This window comes from Leptodactylus fuscus, chromosome 9 (assembly GCF_031893055.1).
Source record: "Leptodactylus fuscus isolate aLepFus1 chromosome 9, aLepFus1.hap2, whole genome shotgun sequence".
Lineage (NCBI taxonomy): Eukaryota > Metazoa > Chordata > Amphibia > Anura > Leptodactylidae > Leptodactylus > Leptodactylus fuscus.
Window position 1 is genome coordinate 36,380,495 of NC_134273.1, and position 14,823 is coordinate 36,395,317.

The window sequence follows — 14,823 nt, forward strand, 5'->3', positions numbered from 1 at the left end:
TGAAGGATTTCTTTGGAAAATTCTCCTAATTGTAGAAAAGGAATTCTGTCTGAATTTGATCTAGGAGACATTTTGGTCTGGCCTAAAAAACTTCTGAAACATATAGTAGATATAACAAATAATGATATCTTTTATAAGTGAACTATTACAAGGGTGGTTCTGATGGAGTGCCTGTTGTGGTGGATTTGGTGCAACCATCAAAAGTGTATTATATAATACTACAGTTCCACTGAAGACATCAGACCCAAGGTGTTCTGGTAAACGTTAGGGCAACCTGACACTATCAACAAACTCGCCAACGTTCGGGTCCTTCTGGAAACCGAGACGGCGAAGGCCCATACCGATAAAACTGCAGTTACACGTGGACACCAGCGGACCCAATTGACTATCAGGGGGTTAAAAAGAAAAAAAACTCAGGCGCAGATGTGAACCCAGACTTACTTTGTGAACAGTTTGTCCAGGTTGGCACAAACCAGATAACAGTGAACTTCACCTTCATTAGTTCCTTACTGGAAATTGGGATAAATTGGGCTGCACTTGCAAAATTGGGATTGCAACTGGAAAGATGTCTGAAACTGCACCCAAAGTTGACATATTTCTGACACACAATGGCTCATGTCATCTTCTGTGCCCCGTTCACAACTTTTTCGACAGTGGGTGGAGCAGGGTGGGAAAAATAGGTGCCCACCCCTTAGGAAACCCCTTAGCCCATCAGATTTACTGTAACATGCCAGAAAATAGGTGTGAATTATCACAGAAATATATGCTTTTCCTTGACTGGTGTAGAATTGAGTTCAGGCGCACTGGGCCTTCTGACATACACAAGCATTATTGAGAAACCAGAGGCTTTTAATATGTCTGGGTATTAAGGGTAGAATAAGGAATGGCAGTCTTAATAAATTCACCTCTATAGAATGTAAAAATATGTTGAAACCTCTAGGCAACCAGATCAAGCTAACTGAATCTGAAAACAGACCATATACAGCAGGTATGGTAACAGTTCTGAAACTGTCTGTGATATATATATATATATATATATATATATATATATATATATATATATATATACAGTTAGGGCCAGAAATATTTGGACAGTGACACAAGTTTTGTTATTTTAGCTGTTTACTAAAACATGTTCAGAAATACAATTATATATATAATAAATAGTCCCACCAGAGATAATTTCTTTGTTGCGTGAATACTTTAATATTTGGAGATATGAACAAGGTTTTGGTGAAAACGATATATAAACGTTTTCGGCCCAGACGGCCTTCTTCAGACTCGTTTCGGGTAGAATGAAGAGAGTAGAAAATTAGGGAACGCCCTAATGTGAGGGATATGTCCTCAAAACCGTGTCTCTTGGATTGACACAGGAAGTTAAATCAAGCGTGTGCAGGGATTATGGCCCCTAGTGTGAACTCCAAGTAGTAAGGAGCCCAACTTGGTTATATGGTTGGAGGTGCAGAGTCAGCTGTAGTGAAGAAACACAATGGGTCTGCAGTGTGACGCTTCTTCTGACATCAGGAGGAGTATGGCATTGGTGGTGCAGTGTCTCCTAGGGCCTTATTTCAGCGATGTCCTGTGTGTCCGAAGTCATTGGTGGCCACCAATGACTTCGGACACACAGGACATCGCTGAAATAAGGCCCTAGGAGACACTGCACCACCAATGCCATACTCCTCCTGATGTCAGAAGAAGCGTCACACTGCAGACCCATTGTGTTTCTTCACTACAGCTGACTCTGCACCTCCAACCATATAACCAAGTTGGGCTCCTTACTACTTGGAGTTCACACTAGGGGCCATAATCCCTGCACACGCTTGATTTAACTTCCTGTGTCAATCCAAGAGACACGGTTTTGAGGACATATCCCTCACATTAGGGCGTTCCCTAATTTTCTACTCTCTTCATTCTACCCGAAACGAGTCTGAAGAAGGCCGTCTGGGCCGAAAACGTTTATATATCGTTTTCACCAAAACCTTGTTCATATCTCCAAATATTAAAGTATTCACGCAACAAAGAAATTATCTCTGGTGGGACTATTTATTATATTACGTACGGATTGGGACCCTTACCCACCTCTCATCCAGATTCTTCCATTATACCTATTATACAATTATATATATAATATGGGCTGAAAGTGCACACTCCCAGCTGCAATATGAGAGTTTCCACATCCAAATCGGAGAAAGGGTTTAGGAATCATAGCTCTGTAATGCATAGCCTCCTCTTTTTCAAGGGACCAAAAGTAATTGGACAATGGACTCTAAGGGCTGCAATTAACTCTGAAGGCGTCTCCCTCGTAAACCTGTAATCAATGAAGTAGTTAAAAGGTCTGGGGTTGATTCCAGGTGTGTGGTTTTGCATTTGGAAGCTGTTGCTGTGACCAGACAACATGCGGTCAAAGGAACTCTCAATTGAGGTGAAGCAGAACATCCTGAGGCTGAAAAAAAAGAAAAAATCCATCAGAGAGATAGCAGACATGCTTGGAGTAGCAAAATCAACAGTCGGGTACATTCTAAGAAAAAAGGAATTGACTGGTGAGCTTGGGAACTCAAAAAGGCCTGGGCGTCCACGGATGACAACAGTGGTGGATGATCACCGCATACTTTCTTTGGTCAAGAAGAACCCGTTCACAACATCAACTGAAGTCCAGAACACTCTCAGTGAAGTAGGTGTATCTGTCTCTAAGTCAACAGTAAAGAGAAGACTCCATGAAAGTAAATACAAAGGGTTCACATCAAGATGCAAACCATTCATCAATTCCAAAAATAGACAGGCCAGAGTTAAATTTGCTGAAAAACACCTCAAGAAGCCAGCTCAGTTCTGGAAAAGTATTCTATGGACAGATGAGTCAAAGATCAACCTGTACCAGAATGATGGGAAGAAAAAAGTTTGGAGAAGAAAGGGAACGGCACATGATCCAAGGCACACCACATCCTCTGTAAAACATGGTAGAGGCAACGTGATGGCATGGGCATGCATGGCTTTCAATGGCACTGGGTCACTTGTGTTTATTGATGACATAACAGCAGACAAGAGTAGCCGGATGAATTCTGAAGTGTACCGGGATATACTTTCAGCCCAGATTCAGCCAAATGCTGCCAAGTTGATCGGACGGCGCTTCATAGTACAGATGGACAATGACCCCAAGCATACAGCCAAAGCTACCCAGGAGTTCATGAGTGCAAAAAAGTGGAACATTCTGCAATGGCCAAGTCAATCACCAGATCTTAACCCAATTGAGCATGCATTTCACTTGCTCAAATCCAGACTTAAGGCGGAATGACCCACAAACAAGCAAGACCTGAAGGCTGCGGCTGTGAAGGCCTGGCAAAGCATTAAGAAGGAGGAAACCCAGCATTTGGTGATGTCCATGGGTTCCAGACTTAAGGCAGTGATTGCCTCCAAAGGATTCGCAACAAAATATTGAAAATAAAAATATTTTGTTTGGGTTATGTTTATTTGTCCAATTACTTTTGAGCTCCTAAAATGTGGAGTGTTTGTAAAGAAATGTGTACAATTCCTACATTTTCTATCAGATATTTTGGTTCAACCCTTCAAATTAAATGTTACAATCTGCACTTGAATTCTGTTGTAGAGGTTTCATTTCAAAACCAATGTGGTGGCATGCAGAGCCCAACTCGCGAAAATTGTGGCACTGTCCAAATATTTCTGGCCCTAACTGTATATATATATATAATGCTGGTATTGGAATCAGTTTTTTTTATACAAAAAAGACAAAAAAATAACAAAATACATTTTTGATCTAATGAATAAAATTGACTTGGTTCCTGTTGGCTACAAGAGCTACAGCATAACAATGCCCTTTGCAGTTTATTCGTATAACTGTCTCCCTCTGTAACTTTGCTTCCTCGGACCATACAGTATATATATATATATATATATATATATATATATATATATATACATATATATATATATATATATACACACATATCACACGCACGCGCGCACACACACACACACACACACACACACAATGCCTCCACATTTACTCCAAACATATTCTAACCTCCAAATGATGCCATTCTCAGGATCTTGCACACAAGTATGGCTCCACATGGAGTATCGTATAGGTGCGTAGTGCAGACCTGTATGTATTCTCTATGGTGCCATGTTCTCCACATGCATTGGTGTGTTCTGCATTTTATCTCAATGATGTGGCACAATAATATAAAAAAAATGAAATAATATCAAGAGCTGGAAAAAAACCCTCACAATTTTAACCAATATGGCAAATGCATATGTACACAAAAACACAAATATATACATACAGATGTGGCAACATTTAACATTACATTGCAAATATTAATGTAACATTACTTTACACGTAAAACACCAGTCTTAAAGAGAGTCTGACAGTACATAATTGGGATATAAACTAATCACAGCACCTTGTAGGGCTCTCGGGACAGATTACAATGACGTATTTCTTATTCAGGACCTCTGCTCCATTCTTGTAAAAATTGTCATTTTTATCCAATGCAAATAAGCAGAAAAGGGTTTTACGAGACATTACTTTCCATCATTGGGTTTTGGGGCATTGTTTTCCATTAATGGGCTACATAGATGGAAGCAGAAGAAAATAGTAAAGTCCGTTGATGAAAAGCAAAACCCTAAAGCCCATTGATGGAAGTAAGATATAAAAGTCCTCTTGGAGTTTATAAAAACAGCTAAAGAGACATTCAGGCTGTGTTGAAACTTAGATTGAATTTTTTTGGCCTCAATTCGAAGCATCACGTCTGGAGGAAACAATGCACTGCTCATCACCTGCCCAATACATCCCTACAGTAAAGCAAGGTGGTGGCTGCATCATCAGCATCATGCTGGGGGAGTGTTTTTCAGCAACTGAGAAAAGGAGACTGTTCAGGGTTGAGGGAAAGCTGAATGGAGCAAAGTACAGAGATATTTCTAAAGAAAACTGATCCAGAGTACTTTGGACACAGACTGACAGACTTGAGACAAAGGTTCACCTGCCATGACAGTAACGATAAGCCCATAGCAATGAGTTGCTCAGGAACAACTTTGTGAATGTCATTGAGTGGTTTAGCCAGAGCCCTGACTTGAAGCTAATCGAACATCTCTGGAGAGACCTGAAAATGGCCGCCCATAGACAGCTAAGTGCTAAGTAAAGGCTCTGAATACTTATATTAATGCAAATTTCTAACATTCTGTTTTCACTTTGTCGGTAATGGGTATCGAGTGCAGAATGATGGGGGAAACATGATTTATTTTAGCACAAGTCTGCAATATAACAATATGGGAAAAATGAAGAATTTCTGAATACTTTGCATACAGATGTGTCCATCCTTACCTTAGCTCAAAATTGGTTAAGAACGTGAAGTTCACACATAAGGAATAGACATCACGTGGTAGAGTATCTTACAATCAAGTTATTTTATAGTCATCTCCTGATACATTTCTGGACATGTCTGGTCAAGAGCAAAGGTATTGTAAGGTCACATCTGTATGCTTGTAATATTCTGGCAGAAAACTACAGGTGGTACTGTCACAGATGGCCAGAGATAAGGTCAGTTTCTAATAGATTTGAAAGTACAAAGTGGAATAGAAAAAGTGGATTACGACAAATCAATAGATATAAATATATCGCAATGTAGAATTAAATTTCCTCATCTTTTTAGGTATTTTTATGCTTTTATTTGTTGTTTTTTTTGGTGAATGTAAAGATGTAAGGGAGATGCACTCAGAGGAACATAACACCGGTTCATACAGAACATCTTCTCTTCTGTTTGTCTCTCTCTTTACACTTCAGCAGTTTCATCCAGTTTTGAGAGAATTGTACAAATCTCTTTTCTTCAAGTCATTATGTGCTCCTGTATCTCAGGAGATGAACCCTTAGCAGTTCTTATACTTTTTAACCCATACACAGTACATTAGGATTATACAGTGAAGTGTCTCCCAAAGACCACCTCTTTATGATGACCACCTTCCTATTCAGACGAGGTTTCCAGTGAAATATCTTCAGTTCCACCATAATGTATACGCATTGGTCATCTTCTTTGAGAAGACCAGCCCCTCAGAAGACCACTTCTTAATGCAATTTTGGGTGGTCATGTCAGAGACGTTTTACTGTATTTAGTGCTTATTTTCCAAGACATGACTGAGCTATAGAGTGTTTGAGAATAAAACTAAGTAAATGAGGCACCAAACACAATCCATGAAAAGTTGTAGATATCTCAAGCAACGTTCCTCTTGAGAACTGTGAAGTTAACACTGAGATTTCCAAGACTTTTGAACAAAGTTCATTTATATGTACAAGATGTACACTGTTCCTTTCTACATGTATCACAGTTTAATTTAACATGAAATATCTTCTTAAATGTCTTCTTAAAATTCTCGTTGCACAGTGGGTAGATCAAAGGGTTTAGCGTTGAATTGACGTAGCCAAGCCAAATGGTAAACATGTGAATGTTGTGGTTGAAGCAGTCTTGACAAAATGCTATGACCATAAAAAGAACAAAATAAGGGATCCAGCACAACATAAATGCTGCCATGATGAAACCCAACTGCTTGGCTGCTTTCCTTTCCCTGTTCATGTGTAGTCCATGAAAATTTTGCTTGGATTGTGTGCGGAACCTCTGCCATGTGTGCTTCAGGTACCCAAAATTTCCAGAATGCTGGGTTTCAGCGCTTTCTGTATTTTCTGTTTGGACCTCTTCCATCTGATTTGAATCCAAGATACAAGAACCAGCAAATGTATGTTCTTCTGATATCTCAGTCACATCCAAGTTTTCGGGGAAGCGTTCTTTCATCTTTTTCCTGGTTACGGTAACATAGTTTCTGCATTCTTCTGGATTTGCCTGTATTATGGTTAAAGGAAAACAATGCAATTTGACAACATTATTGTCACAGGGATTGAAAGTCTGCTGACTCTCAAAGTCTTCTATATGGAATTGTCCATGTTGGCTTTTCTGTTTAGGAAACGCATTGGAAACAGTAGTGTAATGACTGTGAAGAGTCGGCTCTGGAACCATAAGAGTTCCATTACTACACTGTTTCTTTACACAATTCCTTGGCTTTTTTAGGACTTTGACATTCCGAACGAACTTACTGTCATAGAAAAGTTGGAAAGACCCATTAACAAGTTCTCGATGTTGATAATGTTCTCTCACAGCTTTGTATATCTTAGCATAGAACCATAACATTAACAAAGATGGTATATAGAAATTCAATATGGCTGTAAGAACTTTGAACCAAGTCACTTTGTGAAACTCTGTTTCACACATGTGTTCTGGGACGGACCTAATTCCACCATTTGCAAATACATGCCAACCCAATATAGGAATTATCCAAGTCATAGAGAAAAGCCAGGCTCCAGATATCATAACAGAAGCCCTTGTCTTTGTCCGATACTTCAAATACTGCAATGGCTGCTGGATGGAACGATAGCGATCGATACATAGAATAAAAAGACTGAAGATAGAGGCTGTGCTAGCGACGTAGTCCATAGATAACCAAAAGAGACATGTTGGTCTTCCAAGGATCCATTCGTGGTTTAAGAGATACACAATGTTTAGAGGCATGACTGCAACACCTACAATAAGATCAGCAATAGACAAGCTAACAATGTACAGGTTTCCCACGGTGTGAAGTTTGCGCTCGGTTTTCACAGCATATAATACTAAAATGTTCATGACAACTGTAAAAAATGATATGCTCCCTAATACCAAACCCAAGGTTGCGGAGTGAATATTGGTCACATTCTTTGCTAGGCTCAGGTTATTATTCAGCATCGTTTCCCGAAAACAGTAGATTGGGGATAAAATGACAGCAGACACTTGATCTGATGAGTTACATCAATGCAGGGCTGAAAAGGTCATCTTCTGAATTCTGGCCGTAGTCTGTAAAAAAACATAGAGAAATGTTGAAAGTTGAGTCAGTTCTATGAAATATATATCAGTAATATATATTACATTCTTCTTGTTAACAAAAATCCATATGGATGGAAAGCCATTGGATGGAGACATCAAGATACATAAATAATGGATTGAAGAATAGAAGCCTCTTAAAGGGGCCATCCTGGATCTGAGTTTTACTTTTTCTAAACCATGGGGTTCTAGGTTGGTTCTGACCCTAGGTCACATGATCAAAATCTGCACTTGACACCCAACATACTCCTTCCTCCTCTTCATGCTGTATTACATACATTTATCAATGCTTGCAGACCTTCTCATTGTAATATCAAAATGACCCCCATTCTCTGCCAATGTTGATGCTCAACAGAGAAGAAGCTGGCTTTGGTATAACAATAAGCAAGTCTGCAGGTTCAGATAAGAAAATCTGCATAATACTAAGGAACAGGGAGAGGAGGGAGATGAAGAAAGGAGTTGGGTGCTGCGTGCGGGGTCCATCAATGTGACCTGGGGTCGGAATCAAGCCAGAAAACCGAGGCTTAGAAAAGATCGGAACAGGTAATGTTCAGTCGCAGGATAGCCCATTTAACAAATTTGGCGCATCTTATTTCAGCATGTTTCTTATTATGACTGCTGTACGAAATGCCAGACTTAATACACTTCCCCCTTTAACAATTCAGGCTGTATGATATCATTAATAACTGTAGTTTTACCAATGGAGTTGCATTTGTTGGAGAGCACCTCCATATTATAAACATAATATTTGCAAAAAGTTTAGAAACTTTGCAAACACAATGCTTTATTTAGCTTCTACTAGTCCTGAGATACCATTTATTATACAGTATTACACAGCTGAATTCACATTCCTTCAGGCTTCTGAGCTGAAAATTCTCATTACTACTTGCAGGTCCGATATCTGCACCACGCTGGCTCTCAGAATATGCATAAGACGATGTGTTGACTTTACATAAGGAATTGTGCATTAATTCAAAGTAGAGAAAGATAGCTCTGCTACTGTTATGTCGGAGTTCAGTTGTTAGGATTGCACTTGTTGACAATTTTATCAATGTTTCCAATAGCGACCTTTCGAAATGTTAATTCAGCGGTGGACTATGATACAGGCTGTAACCAAGGTTATAGGCAGTGGCGTAACTTGAGGGAGTGCAGAGGGTGCAGTCGCATCAGGGCCCAGGAGCCATAAGGGGCCCATAAGCACTGGCATCAGTATTGAGATTGCAGCTTCCATCTGTCCCATAAGCTAAGGAGACCCACAGATTACCCGAACCACACTAAGGTGGATTAAACTCCTTAGCTCCCATAATAACCATCACTATCACAAATTTGATATAGGAATGAGGTAGGGGGCCCCGGACAAAGATTGCACTGGGGCCCACAAGACTTTAGTTACACCACTGGTCATAGGAACTACAGAGTCAGACCATGTGGGTGCACTGGAGGCCCATGCAGAGAGCAGCCTGGCTTTGGTAGGTCCCAGCCCTTGTGCTATGGAAAGGAACTTCCCTCCCCAGAGGAACTGCAACTTCAAACAAGTAGGTGAGGTTGTGGAAAGGGGAGAGATAAGCAAATACCAGGTCCTTCAAACCAGCATCAATTCTTTTAAGTACACTTGTGCACAGGTTTTGAAGGAACTCGGCAAGGGAGGTTGCTCCAAATATCTTGGAATACTAAGCACAGATCTTTTGTGAATGTAGACATGTTGAAATCCTTCTGTCTCTTTGTGTAATTACAGACGGACTTGATGATGTTGAGGCCTTACTGTATCATTACTTCCAGGAGTCCTTGTTCGTCTTTACACTGAGGTTGTTCTAAATGACATTGACTGTATCATTGCGGTTGTTGTAATGTTGCAGATTACATGTAGAGTCAATCAGATGTCTCCCTCATAGTACTGCAAGATAAATAAATATGTGCCTCCTTTGCTCAGCACTGAGGACTCTATTAATCCTGACCAAACTCTTAACTCTGTTTCCTCAAATGCGGCTTAAATTATCAAGGAAGTTAACCTTGGCATTTTGGTTGTGATTCTTCCGTTGGGTGTTCTTGGATCCAACTAGTATTTGGCACTACTGGGCATTTTCTGATTTTGAATGCAAGTAAGTATGATAAACCTTCCATGTGCTGCACTAAGTTTCCTTGGCTAACCATTGTATCTACGCTCCTCAGTGTTGACCACTTCTTGGTGCTTCTTACCTTCTTGGGGGTTGAACAGAATATCTTAAAACCTGTCTGCTTTGCAATCGTTGTGTGGCAGCAACCTTGCTGATATAGACAACGACTACAAACATACAACTAATATCATTAACAATTATCTTTAGTGTAAGTAAGAATAAGAAGTCCTGTATGTGATGATATGACCTCCCCAAAGTCCTGATCTCAGAATCGTCCAATCTGTCTGGGATTACATGAAGACACAGAAGGATTTGAGCAGCCTACATTCATAGAAGATCTGTGCTTGGTTCTCCAAGATGTTTTCTTAAAAAAAAAAAAAAAACTGTGTGCAAGTCAAAGACAAAGGATAGTCACACCAAATATTATTGTGATTTAGATTTATCTTTTCTTCATTTACTTTGCATTTTTTCATTGACAACAATAAACTATTAACATTTCTGTTTTGGAAAGCATTCTTAGGCTAAGGCTCCACCTTGCGGAAATGCGGCTTTTTCTGTTGCATATTTTGCTGTGGTTTTTTGAGCCAAACCTAGTAGTGGATACAAAACGAATGGGAAATATATATACAATTCTCTTATACTACTCAATCCACTCCTGGCTTTGGCTCAAAAAATTGCAGCAAAATCTGCAACAAAAAAGGCAGCTTAAAGTTTAATCTACTGAAGGCTTTCAAGTTTTTTTTGTTTTTTTTAAATAAAGTTTAAGAAGAACATAGATTTTATGTAACTATCCATATGACATATAGAAATACTGAAATAGAACATTTCTTGCAATATTCATTAAGGAACACACAACATTTCTTGTTATCTGCAGCTCACTTGTCACTTTTCCTGTGTAGACTGGGGCAGGGTCAGCAGAGTCATCTCATTATCATTATAAGGTGAGATATTTTATGATTGATGACAGCTGAATTGTACTATAGGAGATCTAACTGAGGCAGCAATTTTGTGAAAAAGTGATGTACATGGTTTTATACTCTACAATTATACAGATATTGCAAATTTTAACTTTACTCTTAAACTGTTACTTTTAGTTAAAATTTTCTCTGGTTTTCAGGAGCTTACTACACTGTAGAAAGTTATCAGATGTAAGAAAAGGGAATCAATCAGAAATTACATCTATGCTTGGGTTTCCGTATTTTGGGTCCGTCTAAACAATGCAGAACTTGCAGGACTTTTCTCGCCACATTTTTCAAGCGGAATGGAATCTCCAAATGGACACCAAGTGCTGGTGTGACTCCAACCTTATATCGGTCACAATTTCAAACTTTCATGAAAATTTTGTATGACCTCTGCAGAATAAAATGTTATAAATGAGAAGTCCAATATCAGACACATTTGTAAGCAAAGTATCAGCTTAAAGGAGCCTTGTAAAGCTCCAGGCATTCTTATGTCATGTTTCGGATATGTCTATGGGGAGATTTTCTGATAAAAATAGCTTAAGCGTTTACTTAGATTTTTATATTATAAACTACAGAGTCTGTGTTCTTGCCAAACTAAACTGTGCAGATTGATTCATGAGGTTTAAGACACAGTACACTTTAGTTAGTAAATCATGAAACAAGGCACAGGCTCCGGTTTCCTTTCATGCCAGGGTCTACTGATGGCATAATTATTTAGTCATTGCAGATAGCACTTTCTGCTCCATACCATCTGATTGACACAGACAGTGAATGTGGTTTCACCTCCTACTATATATTACAAAGGTGGTAAAAAATCTATCTATCTATCTATACAAATAGCGGCCCCTGCATGCACTATTATTCCCCATAGTGGCCCTTCCACACAGTATTATATCCCATAGTGCCCCCTCCACACAGTATTAAGCCCCATAGTGGCCCCTGCACACAGTATTATGTCCCATAGTGGCCCCTGCACACAGTATTATGCCTCATAGTGGCCCCTGCACACAGCATTATCCCCCATAGTGGCCCCTGCGCACAGTATTATGTCCCATAGTGGCCCCTGCACACAGTATTATGTCCCATAGTGGCCCCTGCACACAGTATTATGCCTCATAGTGGCCCCTGCACACAGTCCTCATGTGTTTAAGATAAGGTACTAAAGGAGTTTTTGCAGAATTTTTTTTTTTTATGATCTACCCTTAGGGTAAGCAATAAATATTTGATTGTGCGGAACCGACCGTAAGCCCTTGCATGGATCAGCTTTTTAGGGCTCCATCTGATCCCCCTCTATATAGCATATGAAGCTGGAAGCAGACGACTCTGTGCACTGTATTATCTCAGCTCCCATCAACATATAGGAGAAATTCAATATGATTGTGATGTCTAAAATGGCATTGTTGTCAAATCCCACGGGGAAGATATAAATCCTTTCACTTAGTAAAAAGTATAATTGTTGGCATGTAAACCAAGAAAAGTACATAGAAAGGAAGAAAATATAATATAATAATAATAATAAATTTTATTTATATAGCGCCAACATATTCCGCAGTGCTGTACAATTTGTAGGGTTCAAATACAGACAGATACAGGTATATAACAAAGAACTTCATTTCACACAATGGGACTGAGGGCCCTGCTCGCAAGAGCTTACAATCTATGAGGTAGAGGGGGTGACAGAAGAGGTAGCAGGGCCGGCATTGCTTATACAGTGGTCAGACACTTTTGTAATAGAGGTGACTGTCATTACATAAACAAAACTTTATGAGCCATCACTAGTGGTGTCCTGTAACATGTGGATGGAGCTTGGACAGATAAAGTTAGCCTGAAAAGACATCATATCATGTGGGGTAATGTGGGAGCGGGGACAGAGGAAGGTTAATTTTTGGGGATTCTAATTATAATACGGTAGGGTTTACATTTTAATTGTGATAGGCCTCTCTGAAAAGATGCGTCTTTAGTTTGCGTTTGAAACTGTAGAAATTGGGAGTTAATCTGATTGTCCGGGGTAGAGCATTCCAGAGAAGTGGTGCAGCTCGGGAGAAGTCTTGTATACGAGCGTGGGAAGTTCTGATGATAGAGGATGTAAGTGTTAGGTCATTGAGTGAGCGGAGAGCACGGGTTGGGCGGTAGACAAAGATGAGGGAGGAAATGTATGGAGGTGCAGCATTATGGAGAGCTTTGTGGATGAGAGTAATAACTTTATATTTTATTCTATAATGAATAGGCCGCCAATGTAGCGACTGGCACAGACCCGAGGCATCGCTGTAGCGTCTAGCCTGATAGATGAGCCTGGCCGCTGCATTCAGAATAGATTGTAGAGGGGAGAGTTTAGTGAGGGGGAAGACCGATTAGTAAGGAGTTACAGTAGTCAAGGCGAGAATGAATCAGAGAGACAATAAGTGTCTTTAGTGTATCTCTGGTAAGGAAAGGGCGTATTCTGGAGATGTTTTTGAGGTGGAGGTGACATGAACGTGCGTTTGATTCAATATGAGGGGTGAAGGAAAGGTCTACGTCAAACATGACCCCGAGGCAGCGGCCTGAGACTGCAATGGATATATCAGGGACAGATCTATTAGATGGTGGAAACAGTAGTAGTTCAGTCTTAGAGAGATTTAATTTCAGATAGAGCGAGGACATGATATTAGAGACAGCAGAAAGACAGTCACTGGTGTTCTGTATGAGTGCAGGGGTGATGTCACAGGAAGATATGTATAATTGGGTGTCATCAGCATAAAGATGGTACCGGAAGCCAAATCTGGTGATGGTTTGTCTAATGGGGGCTGTGTAGAGAGAAAAGAGGAGGGGGCCTAGGACCGAGCCCTGAGGAACCCCAACAGCAAGGGAAAGAGGAGAGGAAACAGAGCCCGCAAATGATACACTGAAAGTGCGGCCTGAGAGATAAGAGGAGAACCAGGAGAGTGCAATGTCATTGAGGCCGACTGAGCAGAGCATAGTGAGGAGGAGATGATGGTCAACAGTGTCAAAAGCTGCAGAGAGGTCCAGAAGAATAAGAAGAGAGAAGTCACCATTGGATTTAGCCATTAGGAGATCATTGGAGAGTTTTGTGAGAGCCGTTTCAGTAGAGTGCAGAGTTTGGAAACCAGATTGTAAGGGGTCAAGCAGAGAGTTAGCAGAGAGATAGCGGATTAAACGAGAATAGACCAGGCGTTCCAAAAGTTTAGAGATGAAGGGGAGGTTAGAGATGGGTCGATAGTTGGCAGCACAGGATGGGTCCAGGGAGGGTTTTTTCAATAGCGGGGTTATAACAGCTTGCTTGACGGAGGATGGGAAGATTCCAGAAGAGAGAGAGAGGTTAAATATTTTAGTAAGGTAAGTCGTGACAGCAGGCGACAGAGGTTGGAGAAGGTGCGAGGGGAAGGGGTCACTGCTGCAGGTTGTAGGGCGAGATGAAGAAAGTAGCTGAGAGACTTCCTCTTCTGTAACAGGTTCAAAAGATGAGAAGAGACAGTCTGAAGTGCGGTTGGTGAGTGGATCAGTACTATGGTAGGTGATGGGATCAATGCCACCTGGGGCTTGGGCAGTTATTTCCTGACGGATCTTATCAATTTTATCATGGAAATACGTGGCCAGGTCATCAGCACTAAGGTCTATGAATGGTGTCTGCACCTTGGGTGTGAGTAAGGAGTGAAAAGTTTCAAAAAGCCTTTTAGGGTTGCTGGAGAGAGAAGAGATGAGGGCGGTGAAGTAGTCTTGTTTGGCGAGGTGAAGTATGTGGAAAGTATGTGGAAAATAAAACTGATCCAACGAAGAGCTACAATTACTTAGTGTCATGTACCTTGCAATGACCTGATATTTCAGCAGCGGTCATGA

General features: G+C 40.4%; 1 protein-coding gene across 1 annotated transcript; it reads right to left on the reverse strand.

The window, feature by feature from the left end:
* Positions 1–6,279: 6,279 nt before the first annotated feature.
* On the reverse strand, positions 6,280–7,778 carry HRH1 (histamine receptor H1). The gene has a single exon (XM_075286452.1). It carries the CDS (start codon positions 7,776–7,778, stop codon positions 6,288–6,290), a length of 1,491 nt encoding a protein of 496 aa, XP_075142553.1. The 3' UTR covers positions 6,280–6,287.
* Between the last annotated feature and the right edge of the window lie 7,045 nt (positions 7,779–14,823).

Coding starts and splice junctions, on each gene's coding strand:
- HRH1 (XM_075286452.1), bottom strand. CDS start 7,778: ATGCTGAATAATAACCTGAGCCTAGCAAAGAATGTGACCAATATTCAC.